Here is a 23,581-nt window from a genome sequence, read left to right on the forward strand (position 1 = left end):
AAGAAGCCAAAAAGTCTGTTTCGCAGCCTATTGTTATTTCTCTTGTGGGAGTTTGAAAAAAGGTGTCAGCATTTAATTCACTTTCTTTCCGCCGCAGGGCATGTTGGTGTGAGCGCTGCCTCCCAGGTACAATGGATGGGCTCTCGATCAATGTGACTGTGGGGCCACGTGAGCCCTTATCTGCCTTTCAAGTGGGCCCAGGTAAAAAAATAGTGCTCTATATAGGGAACAGGGTGCCATTTCGGACGTACACACTCTGCCACCCGCCTACCTCCTGGTGAAAAGATTGAGGAGGAGGAGTGTGAAACAGGAAAGAGCGACTGTTTCCCAAATGGTACGTTATTCCCTATAAAGTGCACTACTTTTGACCAGAGCCCATAGGCCAGGCCTGGTCAAAAGTAGTGCACTATAAAGGGAATAGGGTGTCGTTTGGGGCGTAGACAGAGTGCAGCTGTCAGCAGGTGTCATGGGAGAAAATCAGGATCAGGTTCTGTGGGCGAGAGAGAACATTTATCAGGCAGTAAGAAGCTCTGGGATATTCATTTTGAAACCAGGGTCTCATGGCCAGGTAAACAATTTCATTTGTTGGGTTGTCTGGAGTTCTCTCTATGGATTTATTGCAGCAGTTGAGTTAGATGAGTGCTGTATACCAGGGTTTCCCAAACTCAGTCCTGGTGCACGTTTTTGTTTTTGCCCTAGCACTACACAGCTGATTCAAATAACCAACTCATCATCAAGCTTTGATTATTTTAATACGCTGTGTAGTGCTAGGGGAAAAAAACGAAATGTGCACCAAGGGGAGTCCCCAGGACCCTGCGGTATACAACGGCTGGATGGTTTTCTTGGAATAAGCGAGACATAGAAATGAATAATAAAAAACTCATCAAGGTTAATTGTTCAAATTACAACAAGAGCTGTTGCTAGTCATGGGGGGAGTGTAAAACCAAGCAGGCTGGGCCCAGCTACAGTGTAAAACCAAGCTGGCTGGGCCCAGCTACAGTGTAAAACCAAGCTGGCTGGGCCCAGCTATAGTGTAAAACCAAGCTGGCTGGGCCCAGCTATAGTGTAAAACCAAGCTGGCTGGGCCCAGCTATAGTGTAAAACCAAGCTGGCTGGGCCCAGCTATAGTGTAAAACCAAGCTGGCTGGGCCCAGCTACAGTGTAAAACCAAGCTGGCTGGGCCCAGCTACAGTGTAAAACCAAGCTGGCTGGGCCCAGCTACAGTGTAAAACCAAGCTGGCTGGGCCCAGCTACAGTGTAAAACCAAGCTGGCTGGGCCCAGCTATAGTGTAAAACCAAGCTGGCTGGGCCCAGCTATAGTGTAAAACCAAGCTGGCTGGGCCCAGCTACAGTGTAAAACCAAGCTGGCTGGGTTTAGCTAAAGTATAAAACCAAGTTGGCAGCAGGCAGATAGAGCAGATGTTAGTGTCAGTGCTCTGTGTGTGGGCAGAGATCTGCCATTTCTCTCCTCACCCACACACTGTCTGTTCAGATGCACTCACCATCCCTCCCTTCCCCCATCCATCCCTCCATCCCTCCCTACAAAGGTGAAGTGATACTGACTTCCGTTGGGGGAAACACTACCACTATCCATTGAAGTTAAAGTGCAGGTGATGGAATAGCGCCACTTTCTACATTATGCATAAAGTACAGAATGCAAGTGGAACATGTTTTCCCCAGCACACACTCCTTCTGTTGTTTTTCATTTTTGCTGACAACAGCTGTTAATATACACTATATATACAAAAGTATGTGGACACCCTTTCAAATGAGTGGATTTGGCTATTTCAGCCACACCCGTTGCTGACAGGTGTATAAAATCTAGCACGCAGCCATGCAATCTCCATAGACAAACATTGGCAGTATAATGGCCTTACTGAAGAGCTCAGTGACTTTCAACGTGACACCGTCATAGGATTCCACCTTTCCAACAAGTCAGTTCGTCAAATTTCTTCCCCGGTCAACTGTAAGTGCTGTTATTGTGAAGTGGATACGTCTAGGAGCAACAACGGCTCTGCTGCGAAGTGGTAGGCCACACAAGCTCACTGAACAGGACCACCGAGAGCTCAAGCGCGTAGCAGATAAAAATCGCCTGTGCTCGGTTGCAACACTCACTACCGGGTTCCAAGCTGCCTCTGGAAGCAACGTCAGCACAATAACTGTTCATTGGGAGCTTCAGGAAATGGGTTTCCATGGCCGAGCAGCCGCACACAAGCCTAAGATCACCACGAGCAACTTTGTGGCAACAGTTTGGGGAAGGACCTTTCCTCTTTCAGTATGTCAATGCCCCTGTGCACAAAGCGAGGTCCATACAGAAATGATTTGTCAAGATCGGTGTGGAAGAACTTGACTGGCCTGCACAGAGCCCTGACCTCAACCCCATCGAACACCTTTGGGATGAATTGGAACGCTGACTGCGAGCCAGGCCTAATCGCCCAACATCAGTGCCCGACCTCACTAATGCTCTTGTGGCTGAATGGAAGCAAGTCCTCGCAGCAATGTTCCAATATTTAGTGGAAAGCCTTCCCAGAAGAGTGGAGGCTGTTATTGCAGCAAAGGGGGGACCAACTCCATATTAATGCCATGATTTTGGAATGAGATTTTCGACGATCAGGTGTCCACATACTTTTGTGTGAATGAGATGCATTGGATGGCATCAGTACCCTTGTTCTAGTACTCTCTACTCTGTGCCAAATCTAAAGCATTTCTAATGCACAACTACCAGATCAATCAGTTCAATTCTGTCTGCCTATGTTCAGTGATCAAGGAGATATGATCAATCAATAGCCCACAATACATCTGACAAACATGTATTCGGATGAATAGTACTCACAGCTCTGTTGTGTATGCATACACAGTAAGCACAAGACACTGTAAGATAAGATAAACTGACTCTTCAGGGATCATGCACAGGAAGTAATATTTATTTGCTGCTTATTTGCAGAGGCATTGTTCAGTGCCTGTCAGGTCTCACCTCACATGATCTCGTTCTGTGCAGTTCTCAGTGTTAAAGTGAGGATGCATTTTACAGAGCCCTAAGTATTGTGTAAACTCTGAAGAGACACAGCTCTCCTAAAGAAATGGGCGTCTTGGTTTTAAAGCATCCCTCGTCTTCCTCAGTATCGATTTTCAACTTCGCTTTGAACTGCAGTGTTATTCGGTGAAAAGGGAAGAGAGATGTTTCCTTGCAGTTGGTTGAGTAAACAAGCACTCTTGGCTTTTTTTCTGGTCAGTGGAGTCCTAGGCTGTGTGCCAAATTACACACTATTCCGTATATAGTGCACTACTTCTTACCAGGACCAATAGGGTCCTAAATCCTATATAGTATCCCACTATTTAGGGAATAGGGTGCCATTTGGGACACACAGTGCATTCGTAAAGTATTCAGACACCTTCCCTTTTTCCACATTTTTTCCCTCATCAATCTACACACAATACCCCATAATGACAAAGCGGAAACAGGTTTTTAGAAATGTTTGCAAATGTATTAAAAATAAAAAACAGAAATACCTTATTTACATAAGTATTCAGACCCTTTGCTATGAGACCTTGAAATTGAGCTCAGGTGCATCCTGTTTCCATTGATCATCCTTGAGATGTTTCTACAACTTGACTGGAGTCCACTTGTGGTAAATTCAATTGATTGGACATGATTTGGAAAGGGACACACCTGTCTATATAAGGTCCCACAGTTGACAGTGCATGTCAGAGCAAAAACCAAGCCAGGAGGTCGATGGAATTGTCCGTAGAGCTCCGAGACAGGATTGTGTCGAGGCACAGATCTGCGGAAGGGTACCAAAACATTTCCACAGCATTGAAGGTCCCCAAGAACACAGTGGCCTCCATCATTCTTAAATGGAAGAAGTTTGGAACCACCAAGACTCTTCCTAGAGCTGGCCGCCCGGCCAAACTGATCAATCGGGGGAGAAGGGCCTTGGTCAGGGAGGTGACCAAGAGCCCGATTGTCACTCTGACAGAGCTCCAGAGTTCCTCTGTGGAGATGGGAGAACCTTCCAGAAGGACAACCATCTCTGCAGCACTCCACCATTCAGGCCTTTATGGTAGAGTGGCCAAACGGAAGCCACTCCTCAGTAAAAGGCACATGACAGCCCGCTTGGAGTTTGCCAAAAGGCACCTAAAGGACTCTCAGACCATGAGAAACAAGATTCTTTGGTCTGAATGAACCAAGATTGAACTCTTTGGCCTGGATGCCAAGCGTCACGTCTGAAGGAAACCTGGCACCATCCCTACGATGAAGCATGGTGGTGGCAGCATCATGCTGTGGGGATGTTTTTCAGCGGCAGGGACTGGGAGACTAGTCAGGATCGAGGGAAAGATGAACAGAGCAAAGTACAGAGAGATCCTTGATGAAAACCTGCTCCAGAGCACTCGGGATCTCAGACTGGGGCGAAGGTTCACCTTCCAACAGGACAACGACCCTAAACACATAGCCAAGACAACGCAGGAGTGGCTTCGGGACAAGTCTCTGAATGTCCTTGAGTGGCCCAGCCAGAGCCCAGACTTGAACCCGATCGAACATCTGTGGAGAGACCTGAAAATAGCTGTGCAGCGACACTCCCCATCCAACCTGACAGGGCTTGAGAGGATCTGCAGAGAAGAATGGGAGAACCTCCCCAAATACAGGTGTACCAAGCTTGTAGCGTCATACCCAGTGGCGGCTCCTGAAAAAATTCTCAGGGGGGGCAATTTTTCTGATGATTTAGGTGACCTACACACATTTTAAAAAAGATATGTCCAGCAACAACATGAAGACAGGGGCAGCATATAAGTCAATACCAGAAGCATTTATTGACTGATCTCAAAAGTGTTGGCTTACCAGGGTTGGTGGAGCCCTCAGTTTCATCTTTGCCTCGCAAAGCTAACTCAAACACTCCGCAAAACTTCACACACTGGATTAGCCGGCTGAGGATGTGGCGGTTCTTGCTAATGTCGTAGTAAATATATTTGTTATAGTGAATATGGAATATGATATGTTGAGTAAAATGTTGTGCTAAGATCTATTTAGGTCAGGAGCTGGTTATAAGTTCTGTTCCTATCCAATAACAATGGACAAAAGGGTCCTATCTTGTCAGCCTTGTCAGTTTCAGTTCTCCAGTAAACTTGTGATTATCAACACTAACCTCATCGTTGTGGCGGCGGACAGCTAGCCTGTATCCCTCATCCAGTTGAGTGGGAATGTTCACTCTCCCCAAAGCAGACAATCTCAAACAGCTATCCATGTGGGTCTTTGACAGCTCATGTTTCTTAATCTTTCCTGAAAGATGGTGCATGTCCGTTACACACCAGTCGCTGTCCAAGCGGTGCTGTCTGCCGTGCCGCCTTCAGGGTGAAAGAGTAAGCAGGGGGTAGCAGAAGACTGCATTAGCTACATCGCAGCCTGCTAGCCAGGTTTTTCGTTCGTACCAATTTTTGGAAAATCCTCGGGTGTAGGACTTCCCCCCTTTAGTAGAAACCTGTTGAATTATTAAATTTGGTCTGGGAGGTCCTAATTGTTTCGTTGCCAATTTATCTTCATTTGTTCGCCAACAAAAAGGAACTTCTTTCAAAGACACAATCGAGTTGCACTGAAGCCTAGCCATTTTGATAGTAGTAGTGAATTGATTGAGGCTGCTACCCGCTCTTTTCTTAGTTACGTTCATGGTTATGTTACGTATGACAAGCGCATAAGTGCAAGCCCTCAGAAACCCATAGAGATTGTATTGAAAGCTCTGATATTTGAAAAAAATAGATTTTACATGGGAGTCTATGACAGACTTCTGGGCGATTTTCAACCTGACTGAAATCGCCCCAAAAGGGGGGGGGGCCATTTGAAGCACGACTTTAGCCTGATTGGACATTTAGTGGCACTGTGGCAGATCAGACGTCTAGATTACAACACTGATAACTACTGTTGCCGTGATATAATTGATTAGAAAAAAAATCCCTTCCTTTTCCCGTTTGGCAGTGCGTCGCCCATATCGCCCTATTGAACACACCGCCCCTGGTCATACCCAAGAAGACTTGAGGCTGTAATCGCTGCCAAAGGTGCTTCAACAAAGTGCTGAGTAAAGGGTCTGTATCCTTATGTAAATGTAATATTTCCGTTTTTATTTGTAATACATTTGCCAAAATTAAAAACCTGTTTTTGCTTTGTCATTATGGGGTATTGTGTGTAGATTGATGAGAAGAAGAAAACACAATTTAATCCATTTTAGAATAAGGCTGTAACGTAACAAAATGTGGAAAAAGTCAAGGGGTCTGAATACTTTCCGAATGCACTATAGCCCTGCTCCTGCTGAAGGGACAAGCTCTAGCTGTTGGCATCCCTCCTGCCCTTCCGCCTGGCCCCTTTCAGCCATTATTGCTAGGCAGTGATTAACACAGAGGTGAACCTGTCTGCCATTGTCAACACGCTGGGTTCCCTTGGCAACCAGGTCTCAGGCATTCTAGAGCTGAAGTCTAAAAAGGGAATTGGCTCGGGGAAGGAGGAGCAATGGGGGGAGCTGTGTCGACAACCACGCACTCGCGCATGCACACACCCGCACACACTCTTTCTCTTGCCCTGTTGCTCACGCTCATCTGCTGGGCAGAAGAGTCGTGACTAACCAGAGCAGAGCTCAGAATTGGAGTCTGCTGTAGCACTGACAGCCCCCCCCCCCCCACCCCCACCCCTCTCTTTCTCCCCACATCTCTGTACGTGTTTCTCCTCACTGACTGAGTCGCTGTAACAAGAGCAAGCAGCTGCATTCCATTTAACACATAACACAGTGTTTTTACACTCAATGTCGCATGCTTATTGGAGACATTTACTCCCAAGTGGCATATAAATTATCAGTCGGTCAAATCCTTATCCTATCAGGACAAAGGACAACAACGAAGCTTGCAACCTCCCTCCTTTAGAGCACTTTGATGCTCTGGCATCACAGATTCTGCATGGTTTTCTTTGCAGTAGCTAGCAGCAGCTAAATGTGTTGTTTGATGTGGGAGTAGTCCTGGTCACAGTGACAAGGAGACACCATGCTGAGCCCCTCCTGCTCTGTTGCCAATGCAAACACCTACGATCCCAGGTCTATTTACTGCGGTTACAGATGGAGCGATGCAGGGAGGGACGCGCCTGTGGGATCAATGGCAGCAGCCAGGGCTTAATTTAGACCGCCAGCCAAGTCCAGCACATCTACTCTCCATCACTGACCACAAAACACTTTCCACACGCCTCGTCTTACCACCTCCCTGCCAAGGGGGAGAATGTGTCAATGGCAGTCCCAAAATAAATGACAGAACAATCCGCAAGTGTCTCTTCCCTTTTGGTTGGGATAGTGTTGCAGCAAGGCAATGTGACAGAGCAGAGGATCAGGGTGGATCAGACTGTATGGCTGTTGATTTAGTTTATTATCATTAATCATAGTATTATCAGAGCGTATCAGGTCCTGTCTGAACTGTGTCCTACTAAGCCGTCTTTAAACAGGCCTTTAATTCCACTGTAGAGACTGTACTGTACCGACATATAATTCTGTGGAAAGATGCCATGCTGTCTAGAGACATGCCCACCTAAACCATTGAAGCTCCCTTGCTGACCCCCATACCCAAGGCCAGTTTCCTCTCACTCTAACCCACCTGGAAGTCTCTCTTTCTGGGAAAGCCACTCAGCTGAAGGGGCCTCCTGGTGTGGAGGGTTCTGGGAGAGAGCAGTACACTCTTAGAAAAGAAAGGTGCTATATAGAACCTAAAAGGGTTCTTCAGCTGTCCCCATAGGAGAACCATTTGAAGAACCCTTTTTGGTTCCAGGTAGAACCTTTTTGGGTTCCATGTAGAACCCTTTCAACAGAGGGTTCTACCTGGAAACAAAAAGGGTGCTCCAATGGGGACAGCCAAATAACCATTTTTTCGAGTGTACTAACGTCTCTTGTGGGGCAGGTCTCTCTCAGCCCCTGCCAATGCTTCTGGTGCAACACTTCTATTTCTGCTGTAGCGCTCTCTCTCACTGGGACGCTAAAATGGGTTAGCTGTCACGTCCAACATTCTTCCTAAATGATTTAATTAGAACCTGGCTCTCGTGCCATGTTTTAATGTTCTTTATTTATTAGTGGGATTCAAGGTTCTCTATAGGCACCATTGACAAGCCATAGAGAAACAAACTGCATTGTTATCTAGTAGTTATACCTCACCAGTCTTCATTATTTATGTGGTTACATACTACAATGTTATGTGAAAAGATGCCTGTGTGTGAAGTGTTTGACACTCCAGTGGTAGGTGTGACAGACCTGTGCTTGCTTAACAGCTTTGCTTCCACAAGTCTGCTACAAACGAACTCTGGTATATACAGCAGGCAGCCTCAGTCAAGTTTGTGGCCCTAGTGCACCCTGAACCCTCCGGCTCATCTGAGCACCTCTCTGAGTAGCGGGCAGTGGTACCGCCCACCCATTCGGACCAGACAGCTCCATTGAAATGAGGTTGCAGGTGCTTGTTGTTTTTGGGTGACAGTGAGTGTACATTCTTAGCCTCCATTGCAGAAGGCTCTGGAACGATATTAAACCATCTCAGCGGAATGCTTGTGACTCATCTGACATTTCCATCTCAATCGAGTCTCTCTCCCTCTCTCTGCAGCCTCCAGCACTCATACACGCTTTCCTCTCTGTGACTCTCTGTCTCTCTCCCAAATGGCACCCTATTCCTGATATAGTGCACTACATAAGGAATAGGGTGCCATATGGGACGCATAAAGCTTTTCACCCCCCTGTTTCTTTGCCCTTCTGCCAATCCAATCTAGCCAGGCAGCCAGCTCTAAATCGCCAGTGTTGTGTTGTGTTGTGGCTGCACAGCCAGGTAGACTGCTGTTTGTTTCACAGTTGATTGAGTTTGGTGATTATCATCATGGAACGTAATTAGGAGTGACTCAGAGCGGGGACCGTGCTTGGGTTTATGGCTAGGATAATACCACCCGCAAGATTTCTTTAAATAACATTGACTTTGGTTGCATCCCAAATGGCACCCTATTCCCTCATTAGTGCACTAGTTTTTGACCAGAGCCCTGTGGGCCCTGGTCAAAAGTAGTGCACTACATTAGGTAGCGGGTAACATTTGGGACGCACACAACCATAGACATCCCAGTTCTATGAATGCTGTTGGACAGCTACCAAGCCCCTGTGAAGGTCTGGCTGCTCACATTAGGGGATTGAACAAAAGGCTCAGAGATAGAACACAGGATGGAAAATTCCATGCACTACAGTGTACCGTTCTTCACATTACATTTGAATTATGTGATTCAGGAAATGTAACAACAAACACACAAGAACTGCAAGTAGGTACATTTATTTCATAAAGACTGGACTATATAGGCCTGTTGCTATAGGCCAATGTGTTTAAGAATACACTTGTTGTCCCTATCCTGTGAGTAATCTGTTTGATTTCCTTGTAGAGCAGAGCAGACGGCGGCATCCCAAGCTGTGAGCTGTGCTGAGGCAGTCTGCTGGCTGGGTGAGATGACCGTACATGACCCATGGCAACCATGTCACAGCTCTGAGACTTGGCAGAACAGCTGCCCCTGTAGGGCTTTCCATAAAGCCATTGTGATATACACTGTCTTCACCACATCCATACACAGACATTATCAGGGCTGCTGCATGCCAAAGTCTGCATCCCATGTGGGACCGTCATTCCTGTAAAGTGCACTACTTTTGATTAGAGCCTTATTGGTGAAGTAGTGCACTATGTAGGGAATAGGGTGCCATTTGGGACACATACATAGACATCCCAGATCTGATTCCTGCTAAAGGTATCAGGTTTTCCTCAGACCTTTTCCCTCTTTGTTTTCTTTTACTCCTTCAAACTCCGACCATGAGGGCAACTGGCTGTTCTGACAAACAACAAACACTGGCATTGTGTCTTGGTTCGGAAAGTTTCAAGTTCAAGTATGCTTCCTTTCAGTTCTATTAGTAGACATCGGTCAACTATGACAGCCATGCTCTTTGTGACCCCGCATGAAAGAGCATGGCAGAACATTTTATTGCTTTCGGTTGCCCTTAACGCATGGCCCTACTTTGACCCGTGGCTGTGAAATTTTTTAAGAGATGCAGTGCGCCTCCCGAGTGGCGCAGTGGTCTAAGGCACTGCATCGCAATGCTAGCTGTACCACTAGAGATCCTGGTTCGAATCCAGGCTCTGTCGTAGCCGGCCGCGAACGGGAGACCCATGGGGCGGCGCACAATTGGCCCAGCGTCGTCCAGGGTAGGGGAGGGAATGGCCGGCAGGGATGTAGCTCAGTTGGTAGAGCATGGCGTTTGCAACGCCAGGGTTGTGGGTTTGATTCCCACAGGGGGCCAGTATGAAAATAAATAAAATAATCATGTGTATGCACTCACTAACTGTAAGTTGCTCTGGATAAGAGCGTCTGCTAAATGACTAAAATGTAAATGTAAAATGTAGTTCATGTCTATGTTTTCAAAGAGACCTGCCTTTTGGTGAGATGTCCCCTGTGACCAGCTATGTGAGGCAATGTAGGTGAAGTTCTGTAGACTACCTAGTAGCAGGTCAGATTTCACCATCATTTCATGAAAAATTATGTATGGTGAACATATTGTACCCAACCCATTGCAGGTTACACTGCACTAGATTATCTCTGCCTGCATTTACATTTTTACATTTGAGTTATTTAGCAGACGCTCTTATCCAGAGCGACTTACAGTTAGTGAGTGCATACATTTTCATACTGGCCCCCCGTGGGAAACGAACCCACAATCATCAAAGGCAATCATCTGGAACTAGCCTGCCATCTTGTTTTTCCCAATAAAGCTGACCAGACTGATTGAGGACATTTGCCCCCCCCCCCCCCCCCCCCCCCCAATGAAGAAATATCTGATGGAAAAATTGACGTTTTTTGCAATAGACAAGAATAACATTTCAGCATTATGACAATAACCAAAGCATGTATTTCAGTAGTCCAAGCTCAACGTTTCCTTACTGTAGCCTAATTTACAATCATGTCTCGGAGTCCGAGATCAGTTTGGGAGTGTAAACATCTCTTTCTAGCTGTCTGAGAGCTACTTCTACTGCGTTGTTCAGAGGGGAGGCGCTTCAATCTACCGTTTAGGATTTTTCTTCAGGACGGAATGTTTTCCTGCGCGACACCGTTGATGCGCGAGCGTTGGAGAGCTGGATGAAAACATTTCATTCGCATGGAGTTCTCTCTCTGCTGACTTTGACATTTTAGTGATATTGTTACATACTTATTCATTCATATTATATTTTATTTCCCACAAGACTACGACTGTTTGAATTCTCTGCTTTACCTAATGTTCAGAGTTTTAATCATCTGCAACCGCATGCCTGGAGTGGTGCGTTAGCAACGCGCTTGGAAAATCATCGCCTCAGGCAAAGTAAAGTGGTTTGGTAAGTTGGTTTTATCCTCTATGGTAGCCTACTGATCAAATATCTAGATATTGTTTTATTCTTGTGAAGATAATATTTTGTGTAAAACTCACATATTATGCATGTCTTTCTGAATGATTTTCAACAATATCTTATAGTAGGCAGAGAAGGTAGGATATACTGCTTATCACTCACTCACCCCCATCGTGCCAGCTGGCCATAGGGCAGCAACAAAGGCTCTCCATGTTAGTAAATGCATTATAAATACAGTGATACCTATCATTTTATTTATACTGTGTATTCTGCCACAACAACCAACGGATATGTTCAGTCTTTGTGTCTGTTTCGACTAGAGAGAGAGGGATCAAATGATATACATTGAACAAATCAAACAGCATAGGCAAAAAATATAGATTTCAAATTCTCAAACAATTATGGTCACTCCTCCATAATGTTCTGTCATTAAATGGGCTGGTGCTGCAGGTGGCTGGGGTCCACTTCTCTAGCTGGGAGAGAGAGGGACTTTAAAACCCCAGGACTGGACTCCCTGTGTAGACAGTTACATGGCAGCTTCCACAGACAGGTGAGAAATTGGTCGTGTGAATGAGCAGCACCCAGTCGCTGGTGTCACAGGGAGGTGGTACTCTGCTTAGACAGGTGCCAAGACAGCCTAACCCTGGCCTCATGTGTGAGGTGTCATCCCTTATAACTGGAAAACATACATAACCCACCAGACCAGATTCTCATCTAGCACTTCAAGTTAGGCTGAAGAGGTTCACTAATCTATGGCTGACCCTGTAAAACAACACATTTCTATGCACCTATCTGGTGTATGTGACAATATATTATCTTTAAAAGAAAAATTGGAATCAGCTAAACGTATAGGTGCAGAGCCCTTAATTGTATATAGAAGGCTCTAGGTAGGTGTACAGTTACTCACAGGTCCCGTTTAGTGATAGTGTTCTAGAATAAAGAGTCATTCTGTGGGAACACTGTCTAAGAGGGTGAATTAATATGGATTGCATTGTGGGAGAACAGCACACTGCTGCTTACATCCCTCTCTGCTCCAGTCAGACAACCACTTGTTGATTCAGGAATATTCAGTGTTTTCAAACACGTCTTGTCCGGCGTGTGTGATTGTCAATGAGCTGCTAAGCCAGCTGCACATGCCCAGTTCAGATCTGGTTTCGAATGTCCACATTTGGTGTGGGAGAAGAGCCAATTAATGAGGCTCCGGTTTCTCTGCAACGCCGCTCACATTCCCCATTCGTGCTATCGGAGGTGGAACCAGACCGGCGCGGAATCTCCCCATGCAGAGAGAGAGAGTCGAGATGTGCATCAGAGAATCTGTGATGGGCCCTGTGTTGACAGGCCCTGAAACGCACACTGAGTGATGGGCTGTGTGTTTGCAATGCAGATGTAGGAGAATGCATTTCTGCCGTGCTGAGTAGAGCCAATCACCAGCCACATGGAAGGCCTCAAGTGTGGTGAGAACGGGCCCTGATGTGCCTTGAAGGCGGATGGACAGATGGATATTAGTGTTAACACTGTGGAAGGTGCTAACCACTTTTATAAGGGTCCTGTAAATGTGTCTCAAGCTGCTCCCTCCATCTCAGCTTCATTTTCCGCTGACATATTTATTCTGGAGAATTAAACGGCAGAGCAAATTCGATTGACAGAGAGACATCTCTTTGCCAACAGACAGTAGGTTCATCTCGGTGATAGCCCATGCATAACCTCCTTCCCTCCTCTGCTCCTCTTCTCCACTTCCTGCCTCCTCAGCCCCTCTGCCCAGGCCAAGCCGGATATAAATAGCCATGTGGATGGAGGGAGAAAATGTCAGCAAAGCCAGTGTCATGGTACATAAGCACTTTGGAAGAGCCAGGCAGGGGTTTTGTGCTTTGCTCCCATTTTTTCATTCCCTCCATTGCCCTGCTGTTTTGGCCAGCAGGTACTGCCTCACTGGTCACAGGAGCTCTGTTTATACCTATTTCTAACATGCAGCCTTTGTCCTGATTTTCAAGTGTAGATGATTAAAATATGCATTTCAATCTGATTGTGATGAGATCTTATAAGTGTAAACAGACATGATCATGACGAAGGACGCATGTTAACGGAAGGTATAAACAGGGCTTAGGTCACTGCAGCAAGACAGTTTGCCTTTATCCTGGCTATGGACTAAACTCACCCTTAAAAAAGATGCACAAGATTAATCTCAGGCCAGTTGGTGTGTGTGGTATATCCCTGGGGAGTCATGTACCCCAAAAATCTGAGGGCGCACAATGTATGTGAGCATTGTCCAGGTTCCCACCTGGACAAGAGGAACACCTACGTGAGAATGCTATTCATTGACTATAGCTCAGCATTCAACACCATAGTGCCCTCAAAGCTCAGCACTAAGCTAAGGATCCTGGGACTAAACACCTCCCTCTGCAACTGGATCCTGGACTTCCTGACGGGCCGCCCCCAGGTGGTAAGGGTAGGTAACAACACATCTGCCACACTGATCCTCAACACGGGGGCCCCTCAGGGGTGCGTGCTCAGTCCCCTCCTGTACTCCCTGTTCACCCATGACTGCATGGCCAGGCACGACTCCAACACCATCATTAAGTTTGCAGACGACACAACAGTGGTAGGCCTGATCACCGACAACGATGAGACGGCCTATAGGGAGGAGGTCAGAGACCTGGCCGTGTGGTGCCAGGATAACAACCTCTCCTTCAACGTGACCAAGACAAAGGAGATGATTGTGGACTACAGGAAAAAAAAGAGGACTGAGCACGCCCCCATTGTCATCGATGGGGCTGTAGTGGAACAGGTTGAGAGCTTCAAGTTCCTTGGTGTCCACATCACCAACGAACTATCATGGTCCAAACACACCAAGACAGTCGAGAAGAGGGCACGACAAAGCCTATTCCCCCTCAGGAGACAGAAAAGATTCGGCATGGGTCCTCAGATCCTCAAAAAATTCTACAGCTGCACCATCGAGAGCATCCTGACTGGTTGATTCACCGCCTGGTATGGCAACTGCTTGGCCTCCGACCGCAAGGCACTACAGAGGGTAGTGCGTACGGCCCAGTACATCACTGGGGCCAAGCTTCCTGCCATCCAGGACCTCTATACCAGGCGGTGTCAGAGGAAGGCCCTCAAAATTGTCAAAGACTCTAGCCACCCTAGTCATAGACTGTTCTCTCTGCTACCGCACGGCAAGTGGTACCGGAGTGCCAAGTCTAGGTCCAAAAGACTTCTCAACAGCTTCTACCTCCAAGCCATAAGACTCCTGAACAGCTAATCATGGCCACCCAGACTATTTGCACTGCCCCCCCACCCCATCTTTTTACGCTGCTGCTACTCTGTTAATAATTTTTGCATAGTCACTTTAACTCTACCCACATGTACATATTACTTCAACTACCTCAACTAAAAAAATAAATAAAAAAACTAGCCGGTGCCCCCGCACATTGACTCTGCACCGGTACCCCCCTGTATATATAGCCTCCCTACTGTTATTTTATTTTACTTCTGTTCTTTTTTTCTCAACACTTTTTTGTTGTTTTATTTTACTTTTTTATTAAAAATAAATGCACTGTTGGTTAAGGGCTGTAAGTAAGCATTTCACTGTAATGTCTGCACCTGTTGTATTCGGCGCATGTGGCCAATAAAATTTGATTTGATTTGGCTAGGGGGTGGTTGGATAATTTAGCATTTTCAAACACCTGAAACAGCTTTTTCCTTCAATCTAGAGCCATAATCATTATGCCTAATTCTATGTAATGCCTCATTCTTTTTCTGCACATCTAAGCATACCTCTTGAGCGGTCTGTGGTTCTTTTTTTAAAGAAACGAAATATGCTTCTCTGCTAAAATCTGGTAAAAGATTGAAAGGAATGTGAGTCTTATTCAGTACATTTAGTAATTGCTTCAAAAGTCTACCAACCTTACCAGCAGGCATGCCAGCTAAGATAGCTAGACAAGCTAGCTACTCTAACATGATTGATAGCCTGAAAGGTTGGGAGATTGGGAACCTATCTGGGCTAGCTAAAGCCAACTTCATAAAATTGCTCGGTGGATAGTAGTATTACAGATAATTTTATTTTTATAAAGATCAAATAAATAAAAAGAACCGGACAAATCTGTGCCCTCTATGGGCATGACGCCCCTGGTATATCCTGTCCCCTTTCTCCCATTAAATGTAATTTTGAATCAGTCACTATCTGTCTATACACAGTCAAAGACTGCTCCTAGTATTGCTGTCACTGCAGGTATTTTTGGTTGATCACCAACGCAACTGTGAGAAAGATTGTGGTCAGCTGTACCTAAGTGTTCCATGGCAACCACTGCATGTGTGAACAGGCAAGGTGTAGACCAGAGTGAATGGTAGCTTGGGAACAAGTGATTCCGTGGCCGGGCTGAGAGGATAGATTTGTTTGCAGTTAGCATCGGAGGGGAATAGGATAGCAGGATGTGTATCAGTCCTGGGGAGGGAGGGAAGGCAGGGGGATAAGGGAGACTGACAACTTGCTCCAACTGGGCCAGATAGGTTCATTGATGGGAATGCAGCCTCAGCCCCCAGGGAGAATTGCATTCCTGTACTGTGCACTAAAGCAGAAGGATATTCCTGTTACTGCCATTTAAAACTAAGCTATCTGGTAGACAGCAGGCGCTATCTGTCCTGGTTAGTGGAATTATGATACGTGTGTGTGTCATACAGAGAGAGCGTCAGGGAACAACCACATTGAGGTGGAGGGTGACATGGGCTGCGCAGGTGTTTTCAGCACAGACGGCAGATTTAATTCCTATTTAATGTGTTTGATTTGATCCGTGTGGCTTGTTAACCAGACCGTGGCAGAGAGGGAGAGAGACAGCTCCCCCGGCTAGTGTGCAAGGTGTGGATGGGATGACACATGACGGGTGCAACAGTGTGTGAGGTAGCTCTGTGCTCCCCTCAGATAACTAACTTCAAAATAAATGCAGATGTGATCTGTATGCAGGAGCTATGGATGAGCTGGTGGTGTGGATCTGCCTCCAGAGGACTAATGTCCATATGGTAAAGGGAGGCAGGGGGAGAGAGAGACACAGAGGGAGATATAGAGAGTCAGAGAGAAACAGAGGGGGACAGGGTGAGTCAGAGAAAGACAGAGAGAGGCAGAGAGAAACAAAGGGAGGAAGAGGGAGGCCAACGTAGACAGAGGTAGACAGAGGTAGACAGAGGTAGACAGAGGTAGACAGAGGTAGACAGAGGTAGACAGAGGTAGACAGGGGGAGACAGGAATACATAGGGAGACAGACAGAGGGAGATAGAGGTAGACAGAGGAGTCAGAGGGAGACAGAGAGAGGGAGACTGACAGAGGGGGACTGACAGAGGGGGACTGACAGAGGGGGACTGACAGAGGGTGACTGACAGAGGGTGACTGACAGAGGGTGACTGACAGAGGGTGACTGACAGAGGGTGACTGACAGGGGGTGACTGACAGAGGGTGACAGGCAGAGGGAGATAGAGGGAGACAGAGGGAGACAGGAATACATAGGGAGACAGACAGAGGGAGATAGAGGTAGACAGAGGGAGACAGGGGAGTCAGAGGGAAACAGGGGAGTCAGAGGGAGACAGAGGGAGACAGAGGGAGACAGGGGAGACAGAGAGAGGGAGACAGGTAGACAGAGCGAGGGAGACAGGTAGACAGAGCGAGGGAGACAGGTAGACAGAGAGAGACAAGGGAGACAGAGAGAGACAAGGGAGACAGAGGGTGACTGACAGAGGGTGACTGACAGAGGGTGACTGACAGAGGGTGACTGACAGAGGGTGACTGACAGAGGGTGACTGACAGGGGGTGACTGACGGGGTGACTGACAGGGGGTGACTGACAGGGGGTGACTGACAGGGGGTGACAGGCAGAGGGAGATAGACAGAGGCAGACAGACAGAGGGAGACAGGGAGACACATAGGGAGACAGGGAGAGATAGAGGGAGCCTGTGGGAGACAGAGAGAGATAGAGGGAGAGAGTAAGACAGAGGGAGACAGGAAGACAAAGGGAGAAAGAGAGCGGGAGACAGACAGAGGGAGACAGGGGAGTCGGAGGGAGACGGGAGTCAGAGGGAGACAGAGGGAGACAGGAATACATAGGGAGACAGACAGAGGGAGATAGAGGTAGACAGGGGAGTCAGAGGGAGACAGAGGGAGACGGGAGACAGAGAGAGGGAGACAGGTAGACAGAGAGAGGGAGACAGGTAGACAGAGCGAGGGAGACAGGTAGACCGAGAGAGACAAGGGAGACAGAGAGAGACAAGGGAGACAGAGGGTGACTGACAGAGGGTGACTGACAGAGGGTGACTGACAGGGGGTGACTGACAGGGGGTGACAGGCAGAGGGAGATAGACAGAGGCAGACAGACAGAGGGAGACAGTGAGACACATAGGGAGACAGGGAGAGATAGAGGGAGCCTGTGGGAGACAGAGAGAGATAGAGGGAGAGAGTAAGACAGAGGGAGACAGGAAGACAAAGGGAGAAAGAGAGCGGGAGACAGACAGAGGGAGTCAGGCAGAGGGAGACAAGGGGAGACAGAGCGAGGGAGTCAGGCAGAGGGAGACAGACAGAGGGAGACGGGGGGACAGGCAGAGGGAGACAGACAGAGGGAGACAGGAAGACAGGGAGAGATAGAGGGAGCCTGTGGGAGACAGATAGAGATAGACAGGGAGACAAAGGGAGAAGAGAGAGGGAGACGGGAGTCAGGCAGAGGGAGTCAGGCAGAGGGAGATAGAGAGAGGGAGTCAGGCAGAGGGAGACAAGGGGAGACAGACAGCGGGAGACAGACAGGAAGACAGAGGGAGACAAGGTGAGACAGAGGGAAACAGACAGAGGGAAACAGACAGAGGGAGACAGAGGGAGACAGGTAGACAGAGGGAGACAGGTAGACAGAGGGAGACAGGTAGACAGAGGGAGACAGGTAGACAGAGGGAGACAGGTAGACAGAGGGAGACAGGTAGACAGAGGGAGGCGGAGACAGGGTGACTGACAGAGGGTGACTGACAGAGGGAGACAGGCAGAGGGAGACAGGGGAGACAGGCAGAGGGAGACAGGGGAGACAGACAGGGAGACAGACAGAGGGAGGTAGACAGAGGCAGACAGAGAGAGAGGGAGACGGAGGGAGACAGGGAGGCAGAGAGAGGGAGACAGAGAGAGACAGAGGGAGACAGACAGAGGGAGACAGACAGAGGGAGACAGACAGAGGGAGAAAGACAGAGGGAGACAGACAGAGGGAGACAGACAGGAAGACATAGGGAGACAGGTGGAGATAGAGGGAGCCTGTGTTAGACAGAGGGAGACAGGAAGACAGAGGGAGACAGGAAGACAGAGGGAGACAGGAAGACAGAGGGAGACAGGAAGACAGAGGGAGACAGAGGGAGACAGGAAGACAAAGGGAGACAGGAAGACAGAGGGAGACAGGAAGACAGAGGGAGACAGGAAGACAGAGGGAGACAGGAAGACAGAGGGAGACAGGAAGACAGAGGGAGACAGGAAGACAGAGGGAGACAGGAAGACAATGGGAGAAAGAGAGAGGGAGACAGGGAGTAGGACAGGAAGACATAGGGAGACAGGGAGAGATAGACAGAGGCAGACAGAGGGAGACAGGGGAGTCAGACTCAGCATGCTGTGGGTCCAAGGAGGGAGCTTAGGTGGGGTGCGGTGGGACAGCATGAGTGCCACATTCCTCAGATTGGCTCCGTAAGACAGTAGCTTCAGTAACTGTTGTTACTGTGCAGGGGAACAGTGTTGTCTCTCTCTGGAGCTCCAGTGCAGTGAAGGGAGGGAGTCACATTGAGCAGGTTGGCACATTTCAGACAACCATTCTGGTTCCACTTACTGGAAGCCACTGTGTGACCTGTTACAGGAAAAAGTCCCTAGCCCAGTGTAATATACTTTTTTTTGTGTTGTTCAGTTTGTTCTTGTTAGCCTCTCCTATGCTGTGATGGGGCATCGGTCTCTCTGGCTCCCCTCCATAGATGCCTTAGAGGCATTTTACAGCCACTGAGCCACCACCATACCTTCCCCGAGGGGGTAAATAGACCCTGCCTGGTACTGGTACTGGCACTGCGAGCCACACACCCGTCTCTCTCTGCTGGCAGAGCGAGGGATGACTTGGCGCAACATTTGCCAGACACAGAACTGTTCTGTCACAGCGCAATGTCATCCAAAAAGACCCTAATACCTCATTTGATTAGTCATTGCAAATAGCTTTAATGGCACCCTGCTGATGTATTTGTGTGGGTAACTGCCAAAATAATGGAAACACAAGTAAATGAGGGATACAAAGTATATTGAAAGCAGGTTCTTTCACACAGGTGTGGTTCCTGAGTTAATTAGGCAATTAACATCCAATCATGCTTAGGGTCATGTATAAAAAATGCTGGGCAGGCCATTATTTTGGCTACCATGGCTATGCCCCCATAGGATGACAATGCCCCCATCCACAGGGCATGAGTGGTCACTGAATGGTTTGATGAGCATGAAAACGATGTAAACCATATGTCATGGCCGTCTGTCACCAGATCTCAACCCAATTGAACACGTATGGGAGATTCTGGAGTGGCGCCTGAGACAAAGTTTTTCCACCACCAACAAAACACCAAATGATAGAATGTATTGCGGAAGAATGGTGTCGCATCCCTCCAATAGAGTTCCAGACACTTGTAGAATCAATGCCAAGGTGCATTGAAGCTGTTCTGGCTCGTGGTGGCCCAACGCCCTATTAAGACACAATATGTTGGTGTTTCCTTTAGTTTGACAGTTACCTGTATGTTTGCCAGTCTGAATGAAAACATTAGATTTTTTTTTATAAATGGAAAAAACTGTTGCCCAATTTGGTCTGAAATTGAGATGTGTACCTTTGTTGTTTCAAGGTGAATCTCCTGCTGTCTGGTTCTGCTGTTCCAACATGAGCTCAGGCTACTGAAGACCTTCCTGTTATTCCTCCTCCTGCTCTCTGTACCACTCTCCTGTCACTCCTACTCTATTCTCCAATGGGTTCTCGCAGTCAAGGTGGCTTTTTCCACCTTCACCACCACCACCACAGCTCGGTGGTGCCCACGGCCGTGCCCAGGCTTCTGACAGAGAATGGCAGTCTGCTAGGGGGCATCGCCCAGATCACCCCCAACCTCTTCCTGAGCCGGGGCAACGTTGCGTCCAACCGCAGCCTGCTGCTGTCCAAGGGCATCACCTGCGTGGTCAACGCCACTATCGAGCTGCCCAACTTCAACTGGCCCCACGTGGAGTATGTGAAGGTGCCCCTTGCGGACATGCCCCACTCCCCCCTCTCCCTGTACTTCGACAGCATAGCTGATAAGATCCACAGTGTGGGGAGAAAGCGGGGTGCCGTGCTGGTGCACTGTGCTGCAGGGGTGAGCCGCTCAGCCTCCCTGTGCCTGGCCTACCTGATGAAGTACCACCGCGTGTCTCTGGCCGAGGCCCATGCTTGGGTCAAGGCCCGGCGGCCAGTCATCCGGCCTAACGGGGGCTTCTGGCGTCAGCTCATCGACTACGAGAGGAAGCTGTTTGGCAGGAACTCTGTGAAAATGGTGCAGACACCCTACGGGGTGATACCTGACGTCTACGAGCGGGAGCGCAGGAATCTGGCACCCTACTGGGGCCTGTAGAGGAGGGCTGGGGCCTCGCCAAGGGGGGAGGGAAGGAGACGGAGAGGAGCGTGAGCAGGGCGGATGACCGACTCTGTTGCATTCCAGTCCTTCTCCCCTCCAGTCCTCCAGGGCTGCCGGTTCATGCATGTTCCCCCAGCCAGTGATGCAGAGTGAGATGAAGCGTGTGACTGTCTGTCTATGTGAAGCTTAATTAATGAATGCATTGAGATGGAGGGAGTCTTAGTAATCAGTCACTACAATGCAAACTGGTTACTGGTGGGTGATGCTACACTACACTGCATCAACCCCCGTCTGTCTGTCTCTGAGAGGGAGCAAGGCCACCTCAAGTCTGGAATCCTCAGGACCAAAGGAGAAACAGAACCACGACCAAGCCAGACCACAGATCAGCTGAAATGGCCAGACCCAGACTGTCACTTTGGAGTCTAGCTTGACTCCCCAGACTCCAAAGAACAGGAGCATTCTGGGAAGGTGTAGGCGGTGCTTTAGACTCAGCAATTGACAGGCAGCGGTGTGACTCACTGAAGTCCAGTCCCGACGTAACGTCATGTGATGCTATTGTGCCAGTTTTGCTGTTGTCTTTAATGTGAGAACTAGCAGCAGTCCTGCTCTGTTTAAAACTGTACAGACATTTTTTTCCACAAATGTAATTATGCTCTTGGGAGATAATTGAAATCAAGAAAAGAAAAGATATGGTGCACAATTCATATTTAAAGCTGTTAGTGTATACACATTTGTAATCAAGACATCTAAGGCTTAGTGTATAAAGTCCCTATTTACTATGGGGATGATCATGCAGAATATACTGTACTGGTACTAATATTGTACAATATTATGCTGTTCTAGAATGTCACCACCCTCTGTTTAGAGGAAGACAGTACTGTGTTAGGGGCTTGGGAGAAACACACTTTCTATTTACCTCTTTTTGCCTCGTATTGGTGTTTAAGTGAAAAGAGGTCCTAGAAAGAATACAACCAGACAGTCCTTAGCTTAACTGGTGTACTCTCATTGATAAACCTTCCTCTTTTTTGTGGTTTGGAAAAAGTGTATACTCTATACACGAAAAGCTTTTAAATAAAATGCAAATATTACTGTAGAAATGAACAATGCCCTTGTCACAGGCATAAGCAGAAAGCCAAGCTTCCATGAATTTAGGGCTCTATTCAATCTATCGCTGAAGCATTACAGGTTGTGCGATAGAAATGTAAAGGTAATTTCCAGTTATGCAGCCTTTACATTTTAATCACGCTGTAATGCTGAACCTCTGCGATACGGATTGAATAGAGCCCTTAGGGTATGAAACTAAGGCAATGAATGATAAACAAGCTAATGTAATGGGTTAGCTCATGCAACTGTTTGTGTTGAAAATGTATGACAAAATAAAATAAATTACTGATATACATTATTGTCAATTTATACTTTGTCCTTTAAATATGGAATAGTACTGAAGCAGAGTAACAAAACGGATCCAGATCTAGCGTGTATATATAAAAAATATATATACACTGAGTATACCAAACATTAGGAACACCTTTTCCTTATATAGTGCACTTCGTTTGACCAGAGCCCTATGGTGTCTGGTCGCAAGTAGTGCTCTATAAAGGGAATAGGGTGTCATTTGATTTGGGACGCAGACTATTGATGTTACTCACAACCATTTGCCCCAGAGAAGTCTTCAGATATCACAACAACATATCATTCATTTTCATTTGGCATGGCCACAGAGAACCAGACAGACAGTGATGGGGACTATGCCTTGTGGCCCATTCTACTGAGGGATCTCCAGAATGGCTTACACAATAAACACCATTAACCACACAGACACACTGGCTCCATCAGATGACAGGCCAGGCATGATGAAGATGCAGGAGTGATGGACCCAAATGATACGTTTCTGTACCAGCTTGCTTCCCCCAATGGATTGACGCTCTGTGTATGTGTGTGTGTATGTCTCTCTCTCGCTGATTCTCAGGGAATAGTTAGCCATCCTAGAGTAAACACATCTTTCAGCAGCAGCAGCAGAATATGACCATTAATCAGGAAACCAGTAAGCAGAGCAATCTACATCACCCTGAACATCGGAGGCAGTAGACTGGGCAACAGTGCCGTGGTGCATGCCATTCAGAACAAACTGCTCTGATAAACTTGGATGAGATGTCATTAGGCTGTAGGAAGGAGATGTGACTGGCAAATGGGCTCACAACAACCTGCCTGACTGCAGATTATTACGCTCTGCAGAGCTTGGAAGGTTTGTCTCTTAGAAGATCCTCCATTTTAAATTGGAATATGATCAAATGCAAATGATGTGAACAAGCAAATAATATTTCTCATGACACTAACATAGTAGTAATAGTAGTAATGTTATGATGCATCGCCTCTCTGGAAAAAAGGAAAGTGTTCCTATTCCAGCAGCCTTGAACTTGAATTGATGCCCTGAACACTACAGATGTGGGATCTTACTTTGAACCAGTTTGTTACAGCAGGAAAATAGTCATGCAGCAACAGGAAATGTGAATTAATTATGTGGATTGTAATTTTTTTGTAGAGGTTGATACATTTTACATTAGGGC

General features: G+C 47.4%; 1 protein-coding gene across 1 annotated transcript; it reads left to right on the top strand.

Moving 5' to 3' along the window:
* Window positions 1–20,378: 20,378 nt before the first annotated feature.
* Window positions 20,379–21,011, top strand: LOC311101616 (dual specificity protein phosphatase 14-like; the record flags this gene model as incomplete). Its single annotated transcript, XM_084142742.1, has 1 exon — window positions 20,379–21,011. The coding sequence occupies one exon, from the start codon at window positions 20,379–20,381 to the stop codon at window positions 21,009–21,011; it is 633 nt and encodes a 210-aa protein (XP_083998868.1).
* Window positions 21,012–23,581: the final 2,570 nt, after the last annotated feature.

Source organism: Coregonus lavaretus (assembly GCF_964263955.1).
Source record: "Coregonus lavaretus genome assembly, chromosome: 26".
Lineage (NCBI taxonomy): Eukaryota > Metazoa > Chordata > Actinopteri > Salmoniformes > Salmonidae > Coregonus > Coregonus lavaretus.